At 38.6% G+C, this 12,838-nt stretch overlaps 1 protein-coding gene across 2 annotated transcripts in view; it reads right to left on the reverse strand.

The window, feature by feature from the left end:
* The window catches only part of NUBPL (NUBP iron-sulfur cluster assembly factor, mitochondrial), a 352,593-nt gene that overhangs the window by 40,553 nt on the left and 299,202 nt on the right, over positions 1–12,838 (reverse strand). The window contains exon 11 of one of the 2 annotated variants that reach the window (XM_063645948.1): positions 11,130–11,265. The exons of the other annotated variant lie outside the window; for it this stretch is intronic. Coding sequence (XP_063502018.1) covers positions 11,164–11,265 — 102 coding nt within the window. The 3' untranslated portion in view covers positions 11,130–11,163. Of the gene's footprint in view, positions 1–11,129; positions 11,266–12,838 lie in introns of those variants that run through there. 2 annotated transcript variants of the gene reach the window in all.

Below are 12,838 nucleotides of genomic sequence, written 5' to 3' on the forward strand. Positions count from 1 at the left end.
GGCGGGAGCCTGTAATCTCAGCTACTTGGGAGAGATTGTTTTGGCTGTTTGGGCTCTTTTTTGGTTCTGTATGAATTTTGTAATAGTTTTTTTTAATTCTGTGAAAAATGACATTGGTGTTTTGATAGGAATAGCATTAAATCTGTAGATTGCTTTGGGCAGAATGGTATTGTGGCCTAAGCTTTTTGCGTAATACCCAAAAAGCCATTGCCGAGGCCCGTGTCCAGGAGATTTGCCCAATGTTCTCAAGTGAGGCAGGAGAATCACCTGAGCCCGAGAGGCAGAGGTTGCAGTGAGCCAAGACCATGCCATTGCACTTCAGCTTGGGTGACAGAGTAAGACTGCATCTCAAAAAAACAACAACAAAAAAAAACAAAAAACAAAAAAAAACCTAGAAAAAAATCTAGGAAATATCCTTCTGAACACTGACCTTGGCAAAGAATTTATGACTAAGTCCTCAAAAACAATTGTAACAAAAACAAAAATTGACAGTGGGACTTAAACTAAAGAGCTTCTGCACATCAAAATAAACTATCAACAGAGTAAACTATCAACAGAGTAAACAGACAACCTACACAATGGGAAAGAATATTCACAAAACTATGCATCCAACAAAGAGCTAATACCCAGAATCTATAGAGAATTTAAATAATTCAACAAGCAAAAAAATAATAATCCTGTTAAAAAGTAGGCAAAGAATATTAACAGACACTTCACAAAAGACATACAAGCAGCCAACAAACATATGAAAAAATGTTCAACTTCACTCTTTATAAGAGAAATGCAAATCAAAACCACAATGAGATAACATCTCACACCAGTCAGAACAGCTATTATGAAAAAATAAAAAATAACAGATGTTGGCGAGGCTGCAGAGAAAAGGGAATGCTTATACACTTTGGTGGGAAGGTAAATTATTTGTTCAGCCACTGTAAAGCAGTTTGGAGATTTCTCAAAGAACTAAAAATAGAACTACCATTTGACCCAGTGATCCCATTACTGTTACATACCCAAAGGAAAACAAATCATTCTATCTTTTTGGTAGATATGTTTGTATGTTCATTGCAGTGCTATTCACAATAGTAAAGACATGGATTCAACCTAGGTGCCCATCAATTGTGGACTGGATAAAGAAAATGTAGTACATATATACCACGGAATACTATGCAGCCATAAAAAGAATGAAAATCATGAAAAGAATGAAATCATGTCCTTTGCAGCAACATGGATGCAGCTGGAGGCCATTATCCTAAGCAAATTAACACAGAAACTGAAAAACAAATACCACAGGTTCTTACAAGTGAGAGCTAAACACTGAGTACACATGGACATAAAGATGGGAACTACAGACACTGGGGACTACTAGAGGAGGGAAATGAGGCATGGGCTAAAAAACTACCTATTGGGCACTATGCTCACTATATGGGTGACAGGATCAATCATACCCCAAACCTCAGCATCATGCAGTATACCCATGCAACAAAACTGCACATACACTCCCTGAATCTAAAATAAAATTTATATATTTTTCTAAAAAGCTCAGGCCACAAAAGCAAAAATATATAAATGGAACTACAGTTGACCCTTGAACAACATGGATGTTAGAAATGCTAACCCCTGCACAGTCAAAAATCCACATGTAACTTCTGACTTTCAAAAAAATTAATAGTCTACTGTTGACCAGAAGCCTTACTGATAACATAAACAGTTGACTAACACATATTTTGTATGTTATATGTATTACATACTGTATTCTTACAACAAAGTAAGCTAGAGGAAAGAAAATGTTACTAAGAAAATCATAAGGAAGAGAAAATATATTTAATATTAATTGAGAGTGGATCCATCATGAAGGTCTTCATCCTCATTGTCTTCACATTGAGTAGGCTGAGGAGGAGGAAGAAGAGGAGGGCTTACTGTCTCAGGGGTAGCAGAAGAAGAAGAAAATCTTCATGGACCCATGAAATTCAAACCTGTGTTGTTCAAGGGTCAGCTGTACATCAAACTTAAAAGCTTCTGCAGAGCAAAGGAAGCAATGAACAAAATAAAATGGTATCCTAAGAATTTGGAAAAAAATTTGCAAACCATATATATGATAATGTGATAATATCCAAATTTTATAAAAAGCTCATACAACTCAGCAGTAGAAAAACAGATACAGTTCCTGACTTAACAATGGTTTAACTTACAATTTTTCAACTTTAGGTTGGTAGGAGTATAATACACATTCAGTAAGCTTCTCCACTTATGATGGTGTTCCAATATTGTAAGTGGAAAATGCACTTTTGATTTAGGGTATTTTCAATTTACAATGGGCTTATTCAAACACAACCTAAGTCAAGGAGCATCTGTAACCCGATTAAAAAATAGGCAAAAGACTTGAACAGACATTTCTCCAAAGACATGAAAATGGCCAACAGGTATAGGAACAGGTGTTCCTCATCATTAATCATCAGGGAAATGCAAATCAAAACTACTATAAGATACCACCTCACCCTGTTGGGATGGTTATTAATAAAAAGGCAAAAGATAACAAGTGTTGGCAAGGATGTGGAGAAAAGGGAACTCTCGTACATTGCTGGTGGAAATGTCGATTGGTAGAGCCATTATAAAGAACAGTATGGAGAAATCAAAGAAATCACAATTAGAAGTACCATGTGACCTAGCAATCCCTCTTCTGGGCACATACTAAAAGGAAATAAAATTACCACCTCACGAAGATATCTGCACTGTTATGCTTATTGCAGCATTATTCACAATAGCCAAGATATGGAACAACCTAAGTGTCTGTTGACAGATGAAAGGATAAAGAAATTGTGGTACATACAATAACACTGAATATTATTCATCCCTAAAAAAGAAGGAGATCTTGCCATATGCCACAGCATGGGTAAGCCTAGAGGACATTATGCTAAATGAAATAAGCCAGACACAAAGAAAAATATTTCATGATCTCATTAATATGTGGAACATAAAAAATTTCAACTATACAGAGAGAACAAAACAGTGGTTGTCAGGGATGGGGCACTGGGGAGAGAAAACGGGAAGACATAGTTCCAGAGGATACGAAGCATCAGATGTGTATGATGAACAAGTCTAGAGATCTAATGTACCCTATGAGGACTAGAGGTAATACAATTGTACTGTATACAGAATTCATGCTGAGTTAATTTTAGCTGCTCTTGCTACAAAAACAAAAAAAAGGGTAACTATGTGAGATGATAGATACGTCCATTTGTTGCACTATGGTAACCCTTTTACTATCTATATGCATCCCATAACATCATTTGTATACCTTAAATACATACAATAAAATTTATTTAAAAATTATTATAATAGTCATTTACATTTATTGCTGTCTATGAACTTCATGCTTTTCTAAATCACATGCAGTCCTCACAACCTCCCTATAATGAAGCTGTTATTCTCATTTTATACTCAAGGAAAGTGGGGTTCAGACAGATTAATTAATTTGTCCAAGATCACATGATTTAACAAGTGGTAGAGCCAGACTATGAACCTGTGTTTGGGTCTCTAAACCCTTTGCTTTCCATCACTGCAGCACATTTTTTCTATATAAAATGAGGTGATGAATCAGGTATTTAGGGCAGATAGAGGAGGACATAAAGCCAAAAGGGGATGATTGTCTGCTAGAAAATGGAGGAGACTCAGGTGGAGGTCTTGGCGTGTTTCAAGGTACTTACCCTTCCTTGAAGGGGAATAAACTGAAAGAGTAGAAGGTTGGGATCAAAAAGTGGTATTCCACAGTTTAGGATTTCAGAGCTAGAGCAGGGGCCATGAGTCTGAAGGCAGCTATGCTTACCACTATACCACCAACGTACCACATGATGGGTCTGAATTGAAGGGTGTTTGGGTAAGACCCTGGGTGAATGTGGGGTGTAGAAATGACAGCAAGAAGGCAGCTTCTTGACAGGTACCATGAGGCTCAGAGGAGGAAGGGTTTTTGCAAGAAGATGAAGAACCAGTCGGTTAGAAGGGGCTGTGGGGGAACTGGGGACAAACCAGCCGATTCCTTCCCCGCCGCCTCTTTCACAACTCCACTCCCTCACTCATGATAGAGTTAAATGATGAATTTATCTAGGGTTAAATGATGAATTCAACACAATCCAGATGAGATCAGTCATGTGCAAAAGGTGTCATGCATACACAATGTCTTCCCATATCAGCCATAGAAAGAACAAGAACTTTGTATAACCCAATCAAGGATGTTTCTATATTTAATAAATATTGATTGAGCTCGTATTATATGCCAATAAATGGTACTCAGGAAACAGAAAATAAACAAGTAAGAAAAACAAGGAAGGTGGTAAATTGTTACAGGTAAACATAAAGCTAGTTAAGGGAATAGGGAGTAAAGGAGAGGGGAGGGTATACATATTGCTATTTTATAAGGGACATTCTGGGAAGACCTCACTGAAGGGTGACATTTTCCCAGCCTTGCAGATATCGAAGAGAAGATACAAACATGAAAAGGGTCTAAGGTTTAAGGTGAGTGCATGCTTGGTGTGTTCAGGGAACATCAGGAAGGCCAGTGTAGTTGGAGCTGAATGAGTGAAGGGAAGAATAGCAGGAGTAAAGATCAGGACACAAGCAGAGCATGTAGGGCCTTCTAGAACATTGGAGAATTTTTTTTTGCAAATCATTAGCATGATTTCACTCTTATTTTAAAAGGCTTATTCTCACTATTGTATGGCAAACAGTGTGTGTGAAGTAGGAGTTAGAGAGGAAAGACGCCATTTAAGAAGCTATTGCAAGAATCCAAGTGGAAGAAGACAGAGGCTTGGACCAGGGTGCTTAGCAATGGAAGTGGTGAGAAGTACTTAGATTCTGCTTATATTTTGCAAGTAGAAATGACACAATGTGCTGTTAGATTGTGTGACTGACAGCCTTTATGATGGCCCACAGTGATATGTACCTCCCCCTGCATGTAGGTTTGACCTAGTGAGTCACTTCCAATGAAAGGAATATGGCAAAAGTGATAGTATATCAATTGTGAGTTAGGTTACAAAATGTGACTTCCGTCTAGCTGCTCTCCCTCACACTCTCTCTGGCTCACTCTGGGGGATACCAGATGCCATACTGTGATCTGCATTTGGAGAGGCTCATGTGGCAAGGAACTGTTGTCTCCAGCTAACAACCAGCAAGAACCTGAGGCCTGACAACAGCCACGCGTGTCAGCTTGGAAGTGATCCTCCCTAATCAAACCTTGAGGTGACTAGCCCTGGCCAATGCCGGGATTGTAGATTTATAGTCTAAATGAGACCCTGAGCCTGAGATCCAGCTAAGCCATGCCGACACTCCTGACCCACAGAAGCTGAAGTGTGATATTTGTTGCAATAGATAATTAATATAGGTTGGATGTAAGAGAGAATAGTGGAGGATGACGCCACAGGTTTTGGCCTGTGTAACTGGCACCTGGAGTTGCCATTTACTGGAGAAGGAGCAGGTTGAGACGGAGAAGAAGAAGCAGGAATTGTTTTGGGTGGGTTAAATATAAGATGACTAGTCAATGGAGATCATGAATATGCAGTTGTACATTCAAGTCTGGAGTTTGAGGAGGAGATCTGGGCTGTTCCAGCCCTTTGTCCAGTTTTCTATCGCTTTGTTTACCTTTTTCTTATTATCTGTGGGAGTTGTTTATATTATATAGATACAAGTCTTTTGTCAGATATACGCATTATAAATATCCCCTACTCTGTGGCTTACCTTTTCACTGTGAAGAGTGTCTCTTGATTTACAGTCTAAATTTTAATGCAGTTTGACTTTATTTCTTTCTTTCCCTTTAAGGTTAGTACATTTTATGTTCTGTTTAAGAAATCTTTTCCTATCCCATGGTCATGAAGATATGCAAAAATGTAAATTTGAGTATCATCAGCTTCCTGGATAAGAAAACCTATGGAATGACTATAGAAAGAGAAGAAATCTAGGACTTAGGTCCAGGGCATGCCAATGCTTAGAAAACAAAGGGGTGAAGGGAACTGGCAATGAAACTGAGAAAGAGTAGATGGCCAGGTAGGTAGGAGGAGACAACTGAGAGAGAGCCCCAGAGTTTCCAGGTGAGGGTATTAACACTGACTCATGCTGCTGATAGGTGGAGAGAATGGCTCAGAGTGGGGCACTGGCTAAACACTGTTTTAATGAGCCTGTGTACAATGGGGGAGAGGAGCTCTAAAGTCTGATTGGAGTAGAATGGGAGAAGAAGTGAAGACAAGTACAGACCACTCCTTTGGAGGAACTATGCTGTATAGGAGAAAAGAAAAACGGGGTGGCAGCTAGAGAGAGATGTGCAATCAAGGGAGGGATTTTTCTCCATGAAAGATGTCACAACAAATGTGTAATAGCTAATATGTGTACAGCTAGTGAGAAAGAGCCAATTGAGGAAATAACTGATGTGAGGAGAGGCGGTTTAAGTGCTCGAACATTATCCCTGAGTTGGCAAGAGGAGATGAGCTCTAGTGTACAAATAGAAGATAGAATCAGGGATGCAGTAGGCTGGTGTATGTGGTTGTGGAAGCAGGGAGTTCCTCTCTGATTGCCTTGTTTTTCTCAAGAAGTAAGAATCAAGGCCATCTGTCGAAATGAGAAGCAGGGAATTGTCAGAGTCAGTGACTAAAAAATAGAACAGAATGTTTGAGAGTCCAGACTGTGGCCACCTGAATTCATATTCCAGCTCTCCTACTTGACAATTATGTGACCTTGGACAAGTTACTTAGCATCTCTGTTTTCTCAGCTTCCACATCTATGAAATGCAGATAATAACAGTACCCATCTCATAGGTTTGCTATGATTATTAACTGAATTTATGTACACGAAGCAAGGTTTTACTTCTATGACAGACAACATTGAGGTTTTGGACCTGTTATATTAAGGAACTGAACACCAAAGTGGTGCCACAGGCATTTAGGCCTTTCCCTGGAATATATATTAGTTTATCTCCCATGTGGTTTAGGGGAAAGGGAGGCCTAGACAACCCAGTGAGCATTCCCTGTGACTCCTGTACACCACGATCCTCACTCTGGCTGGATGTTATGCTGTCCTCGGAAGTTTCAAAAAATGCCCATGCCTGGGCCCCATCTTCAGAGATTCTGATTCTATTAAGCTAAAGGGGAGCCCATGCTGGTACTTTCGAAAAGCTCCTTTTGTGAATGTGACATGCAGCTCAAGTTGGGCAGTGCTGGTCTACTGGGCATATCTATGCTGTGGAGATGGGTGGGCCAGCAGAGTCATACTCTTGGAAAAACTTTCTCCATCCAATAAACTCTAACTCTACATCTACAAAGCTCATTTCTAGATTTATTTTGGTTCTCTAAATGGTTTTGTCAGAAGATGAGAGTATGTGTCAGGGCAATCCAAATGTCTACTCCAAGTGGCAGTCACCTTCTCATTCTAAATGAGGAAAGTGACTGTGGTCATGTGCAGTGGAGCAGCTCTCTGGGGTCACAGACAAGACTGTCTCTGGACTTATAACTGAAGCCTTCTCAGTCCACAGACCATAGGGAAGGCCCTAAGGTGGAGTCATCTTCTCAGGCTCATCTCTGTGCACAGGTCATCAGACCTTTCCCTGAAGACCCTTCTAACTCCAGGAAGTGAATAGCCAGCCTTGAACACCACATTTCAAAAAACTGTGAGAGTGAGAGGAGAGGAGAGGATGCTCTCACATCTATGACGCTGGCAGCGACATGGATGTAATTTCTCACAGCCTAGAACCATGGTTCCTAAGGCATGGCCCATGGACCACATGGAATCCATGCCAAATTATAGTATCTGGAAGTAGGGCCAGAAATCCACATTCTTATAGGCTTGCTGAGAAAATATTATGTACTATGAAGTAAGAGAATCTAGAGAGTTGAACTGACTGACTTCTAATCAAGATAATACATGATGGCATTACTAGTACCAATACTAGTGGCATTACCCAAAGGTGAACTCTTTTTTTTCCCCCAGATTAAAGGCTTTTGTTATTGAATTTCTTTCACAGTGTTTTGCTTTTTAGGTTTCTAACTCCTTTTCCCACTTCCATGCTAAGAGAATGGCAATTATAGCTTAGAGCTTGTACCTTCCTTATTTTTATTCCTTTAAAGTAGTAAGAATAGATTTTAATCGAAGCTTAACAAAAATACTCAGGTCTGGTTATACTATTGCAGTAGGAAAGAGGGTCCAGTGTGAACTGAACCCAACTTCAATTTGTGCAGAGGTAACTGGGTGTTTTTATTTTTAGGGTGTATATATTTATGGGGTACCTGAGATATTTTAATACACATCTATGTGATACATACATATACATATACAGTACATAATAACCACATCAGGGTAAATGGAATATCCATGGCAAACTCTTTTAATATTTTTATTTTTATTCTTCTGGAGGTTATCTCCTCTGGATAATTTGTTGGATAAAATTAAGAAACATTGCCGTTTCTTAATTTATCAATGAAAGCAATTTTAATAGACTCCCTAATATGAAAGACAAGGGTTTTGTTTATACTACCTCGTTCCTCTCTCCTCTTCTTAATGTTTTAATTTTTTTAAGTTTTTTTATTGATAACCACTATAACATAAAATAACATTTAAATCTCTATTTTATTTTACACAAAATTTGACATCCTGTTCTGACTCCCCATCTTTCCTCCTCCCTTCTATATTCCACTTTGTGTCAGGTCCATTTTGACTTTAATATTGACACTTTTTTTTTTTTTTTTTTTAAAGACAGTCTCCCTCTGTCTCCCAGGCTGGGGTGCAGTGGCGCGATATCAGCTCTCTGCAACCTCTGTCTCCCGAGTTCAAGTAATTCTCATGCCTCAGCCTCCTGAGTAGCTGGGACTATAGGCACCTGCCACCATGCCCAGCTAAACATTGATAAATTTGTCAACAGATGAACCTTCAATATACGTACGTGCCTCCCCACATTCCTCTGTCCCCATTTTTGGTTCTACTATTCACATCTGCCTTCCATAGGACCTGTTGACTCTCAACTCAAAGCTTTCTCCACTGGGCAGGTGGCTCCCTCCTCCCCTGAAACTCATGCTAGACTACTGTTTTTCCCTGCCTCTCATCTGTCAACTCACTCTAAACTACTTTTCTTCTTCTAGATACTTATTAAAATGTCTCATTCTTTTGTGAACCCCAATTCCATTTTCTTCCCTGTTACAGGTTTATTCCTTTTGGTACTTTTTATTTTAGTTGGATCTTGGGAGTGATGGAAGATAAATGTGTGCACTCAGTCCACCTTCATGAAGCAGATGTCCTGTGACTCACTCTATCAAACAAGGAACTGGACACTCAGTTGTTTTGCATCTCACTCACTTCCAGTTCCCTCTTAATAATGTTTGTTCTGCTATTTCTCATATGAATACTATTCTTGATAGAACATGTGTTAACTTTTCTTTGTCATCAGTTTATAGCCTACTGATCTTGCATACACGATTTAAAAATCTATCATATTACAATTGAAAGCATTTTCTCCCCATATAGCTCATCCTAGCTATAATTCTTGAATGTTTGTCCCACACTTGAGTATTTAGCTTTGGCCATACCTCAACCTCTCCTTTCATTCTGAATCTGACTTTAAAAAAATAAAGTAAAACCTTTTTTAAAAAAGTTACACATATGGTATTTAATACATGTAAATAAGTATGTATCAGTAGGATCTATCAGCAGTATTCTTCAAACTTGAAGTTATTGAACAATGGATAGAAAATTCTAAGTACTGCAATCCCAATACTTTGGGAGGCTGAAGCAGGAGGAAATCAGCAAATATAATAGTAGATAACTTCTATTAAAATTTTAGTTTTTGTAAGTCTTGAGAAGGACAATTTTCCTTGGGATTATTTTTAAAGAAATACTTTATATTTCTGGAGAAGTTTTAGGTTCATAGCAAAATTGGGAGGAAGATAGAGATTTCCTGTGTACCTCCTGCCCCCACACATGCATAGCCTTCCCATTATCAAGTTGGGGGGAAGATGAATAGATGCAACACAGAAGTTACTATAATGATAGATGTATGTCATTATACATTTGTCCAAACTCATATAATGAACAACTCCAAGAATAAACTCTAATGTAAACTATGGACTCTGGGTGATTATGATGTTAGTGTGGGCTTATCAATTGTAATGAATGTATCAATCTGGTGGAGAATGTTAAAATTTCCTTTTTAAAAGTAAGTAAAAGCAAAAGGTTGAATATCTCATTTCCAAAGACAAGGAATCTGCTGCTCTATAAGCCAATAACTAAGGGAGTCAGTTTTTAAACTTTTAGTCTTCTGCAAAGTGGAGGCATAGCCCTGTGGTTAAGATGGTCAGCTTTAGAACAGGACTGACTGTATTCAAATCCTGGCTCTGTCACTTGCTGGGTGTGTGATCTCTAGTAAGAGACCTCACGTGGCAGAAGTTAGTGAGCTGTTTACCAAATCCTTTTCTCTTTTCGTCTGAGGATACAACTAGACTCTCTTTCCCAGCCTTCTTGCAGTGAGGAGTGACCACATGATTGCACTCTTGCTACAGAAATGTGATTGGAAATTTTACCAGTACCAGGGCTGGTCCATAGAAACTGCACAGTCCCCCAGTCTCTCAATTGTGCTGGCTGCTAGCTTGATAGGAATGTCCAGGGCAACCCTGGACGCCATGTGTTAAAGACAGCAGGGCCTCCATCAGTGCCTGAAACGGAAAACCCCCACCCCCACTGGTGCTGCCAATAGAATTTTACACGATTACAAAATAACCTTTACATGATGAAGAAATAATCTTCCCTTTTGTGAGATTTCAGGTTTGTGTTAGAACAGTTTGTTTTAACCTAATCAACATACTTAACTTTTCTAAACTTCACTCACCTCTTCAGACAATTCTAGTACATAGTGCTGTTAAGAAGACTGAAAGAGAAACAATGAATATAAAGTGTGCTAATGCATCGTGCCTAGCAAATGGTAAGTATACAATAAAGGTTCATTACTTATTATTCTATGAAACCTGTTGTTAATTACCGTTGCCTATTATGTGCAATATAATAGAAGGCTCTCATATACATTAAAATGCCCACACTGGCTGGGCACAGTGGCTCATGCCTGTAATCCCAATACTTTGGGAGGCCGAAGCAGGAGGAATTCAAGACCAGTCTGGGCAACATATTGAGATCCCATCTCTACTATTAAAAAAAAAAAAAATTAGCTGGGCGTAGTGGTGCTTGCCTGTAGTCCTGGCTGTTTGGAAGGCTGAGGCAGGAAGATCGCTTGAGCCCAGGAGTTGAAGGCTACAATAAGGTATGACTGTGTCACTACAGTCCAACCTGGACAACAGAGTACAACCCTGTCTAAAAAGAGAGAGAGAGAGAAAAGCCCACTCCTTGCAGCCTGAAATTCCACCATTCCTTTATGTAAATCAATGCCTTTTCCTTTAAAGAGTAACTTCCACATTTAATTATAAAATTAATGTGTTTATATGTTTATTGCAAAAAATTTATAAAATAGAAAACTCAGACTCAGGCTGGGTGCAGTGGCTCACACCTGTAATCCCAGCACTTTGGGAGGCTCAGGTGGGCTGATCACAAGGTCAAGAGTTCAAGACCAGCCTGGCCAAAATGGTGAAACCCTGTCTGTACTGAAAACACAAAAATTAGCCAGGTGTGGTGGCACGTGCCTATAATCCCAGCTACTCAGGAGGCTGAGGCAGGAGAATTGCTTGAACCTGGGAGGTAGAGGTTGCAGTGAGCCAAGATCACACCACTGCATCCATCCTGGGTGACAGGGCAAGACTGTCTTAAAAAAAAAAAAAAAAAAAAAAAAAAAAAAAAGAATCAAATATTGATCATCTATAATCCTATCATCTAAAGATAATCACTGCTAGCATTTTGAAATATGTCATCCCAATTTTTTATTATTTCTGCTATCATTAAGTATACATATTATGTATTACTTTTTTCCACCTAACATTTTGCCTTGAACAGGTTCCTATGTGTTCAAATATACTTTAAAAAGATATTTGATGATGACCCATTAACTTACATAGAACATGTAATTTTTTCTATAAAATTAAACAAAAGATATTTGATGAGTGCTTATGGATGTAAAACAACTTATTTAACTATTATATGGATATATCACAATTTACTTAATTATTCCTTTATTGAAGGATATTTTTGTTACTTCTACCAGAATGCATAATTCTAGAATAAACCTCCTGGTACATAAATCTTTGCCTCTAATTATTTGTCCTTTCTTTCATTTTCCTTTTTCTGGGCCTCTTCAAAACAGAATTTTTAAAAGAATTTTTGACTTCTCTAAATGATACAATAACTAATTCTTATTTCATCTTGATGTATGTTTTATATGCTTCTTTACTATTTCTTTTGTTGTTGTTTTAAGAACAAAAATGCTCTTGGAAAAGTCCATAGCTCTTTTCTCTGAAGACTTCCTGTTAATACATTTATCAGATTGTTTGATTTGCAGAAAGGAAAAACAAAGCTGTATGTAAATCCTAGAAACCAAAAGTAAAAGGAATTCTGGCGGGGTGAGGAGTGGAGAGGAACAGAAAGTGGACGTGAAATTGAAATAAAATCTCTGCCTACCTCAAAATTCCACACTGAGGGGAAGTCTCCCCTTCTGCTGTCCCAACCATCCCTGGTAGATGAGCTACCATATTTCTTTCATTTATAATCAATCAGATTTTAAAAAACTGTGAAGCACTGGGATCTTGTGGGAGTTTTCACTGAGCATATAAATAGCATTAACAAGAGTAAACAATGGTATCAATGAAACACAATCCTTGCATTGATCATCCTGTTTACTGAGTGGCTTGGGTCAGTGTCTGTAGATAAATTAATAATG

Source organism: Symphalangus syndactylus, chromosome 9, assembly GCF_028878055.3.
Source record: "Symphalangus syndactylus isolate Jambi chromosome 9, NHGRI_mSymSyn1-v2.1_pri, whole genome shotgun sequence".
Lineage (NCBI taxonomy): Eukaryota > Metazoa > Chordata > Mammalia > Primates > Hylobatidae > Symphalangus > Symphalangus syndactylus.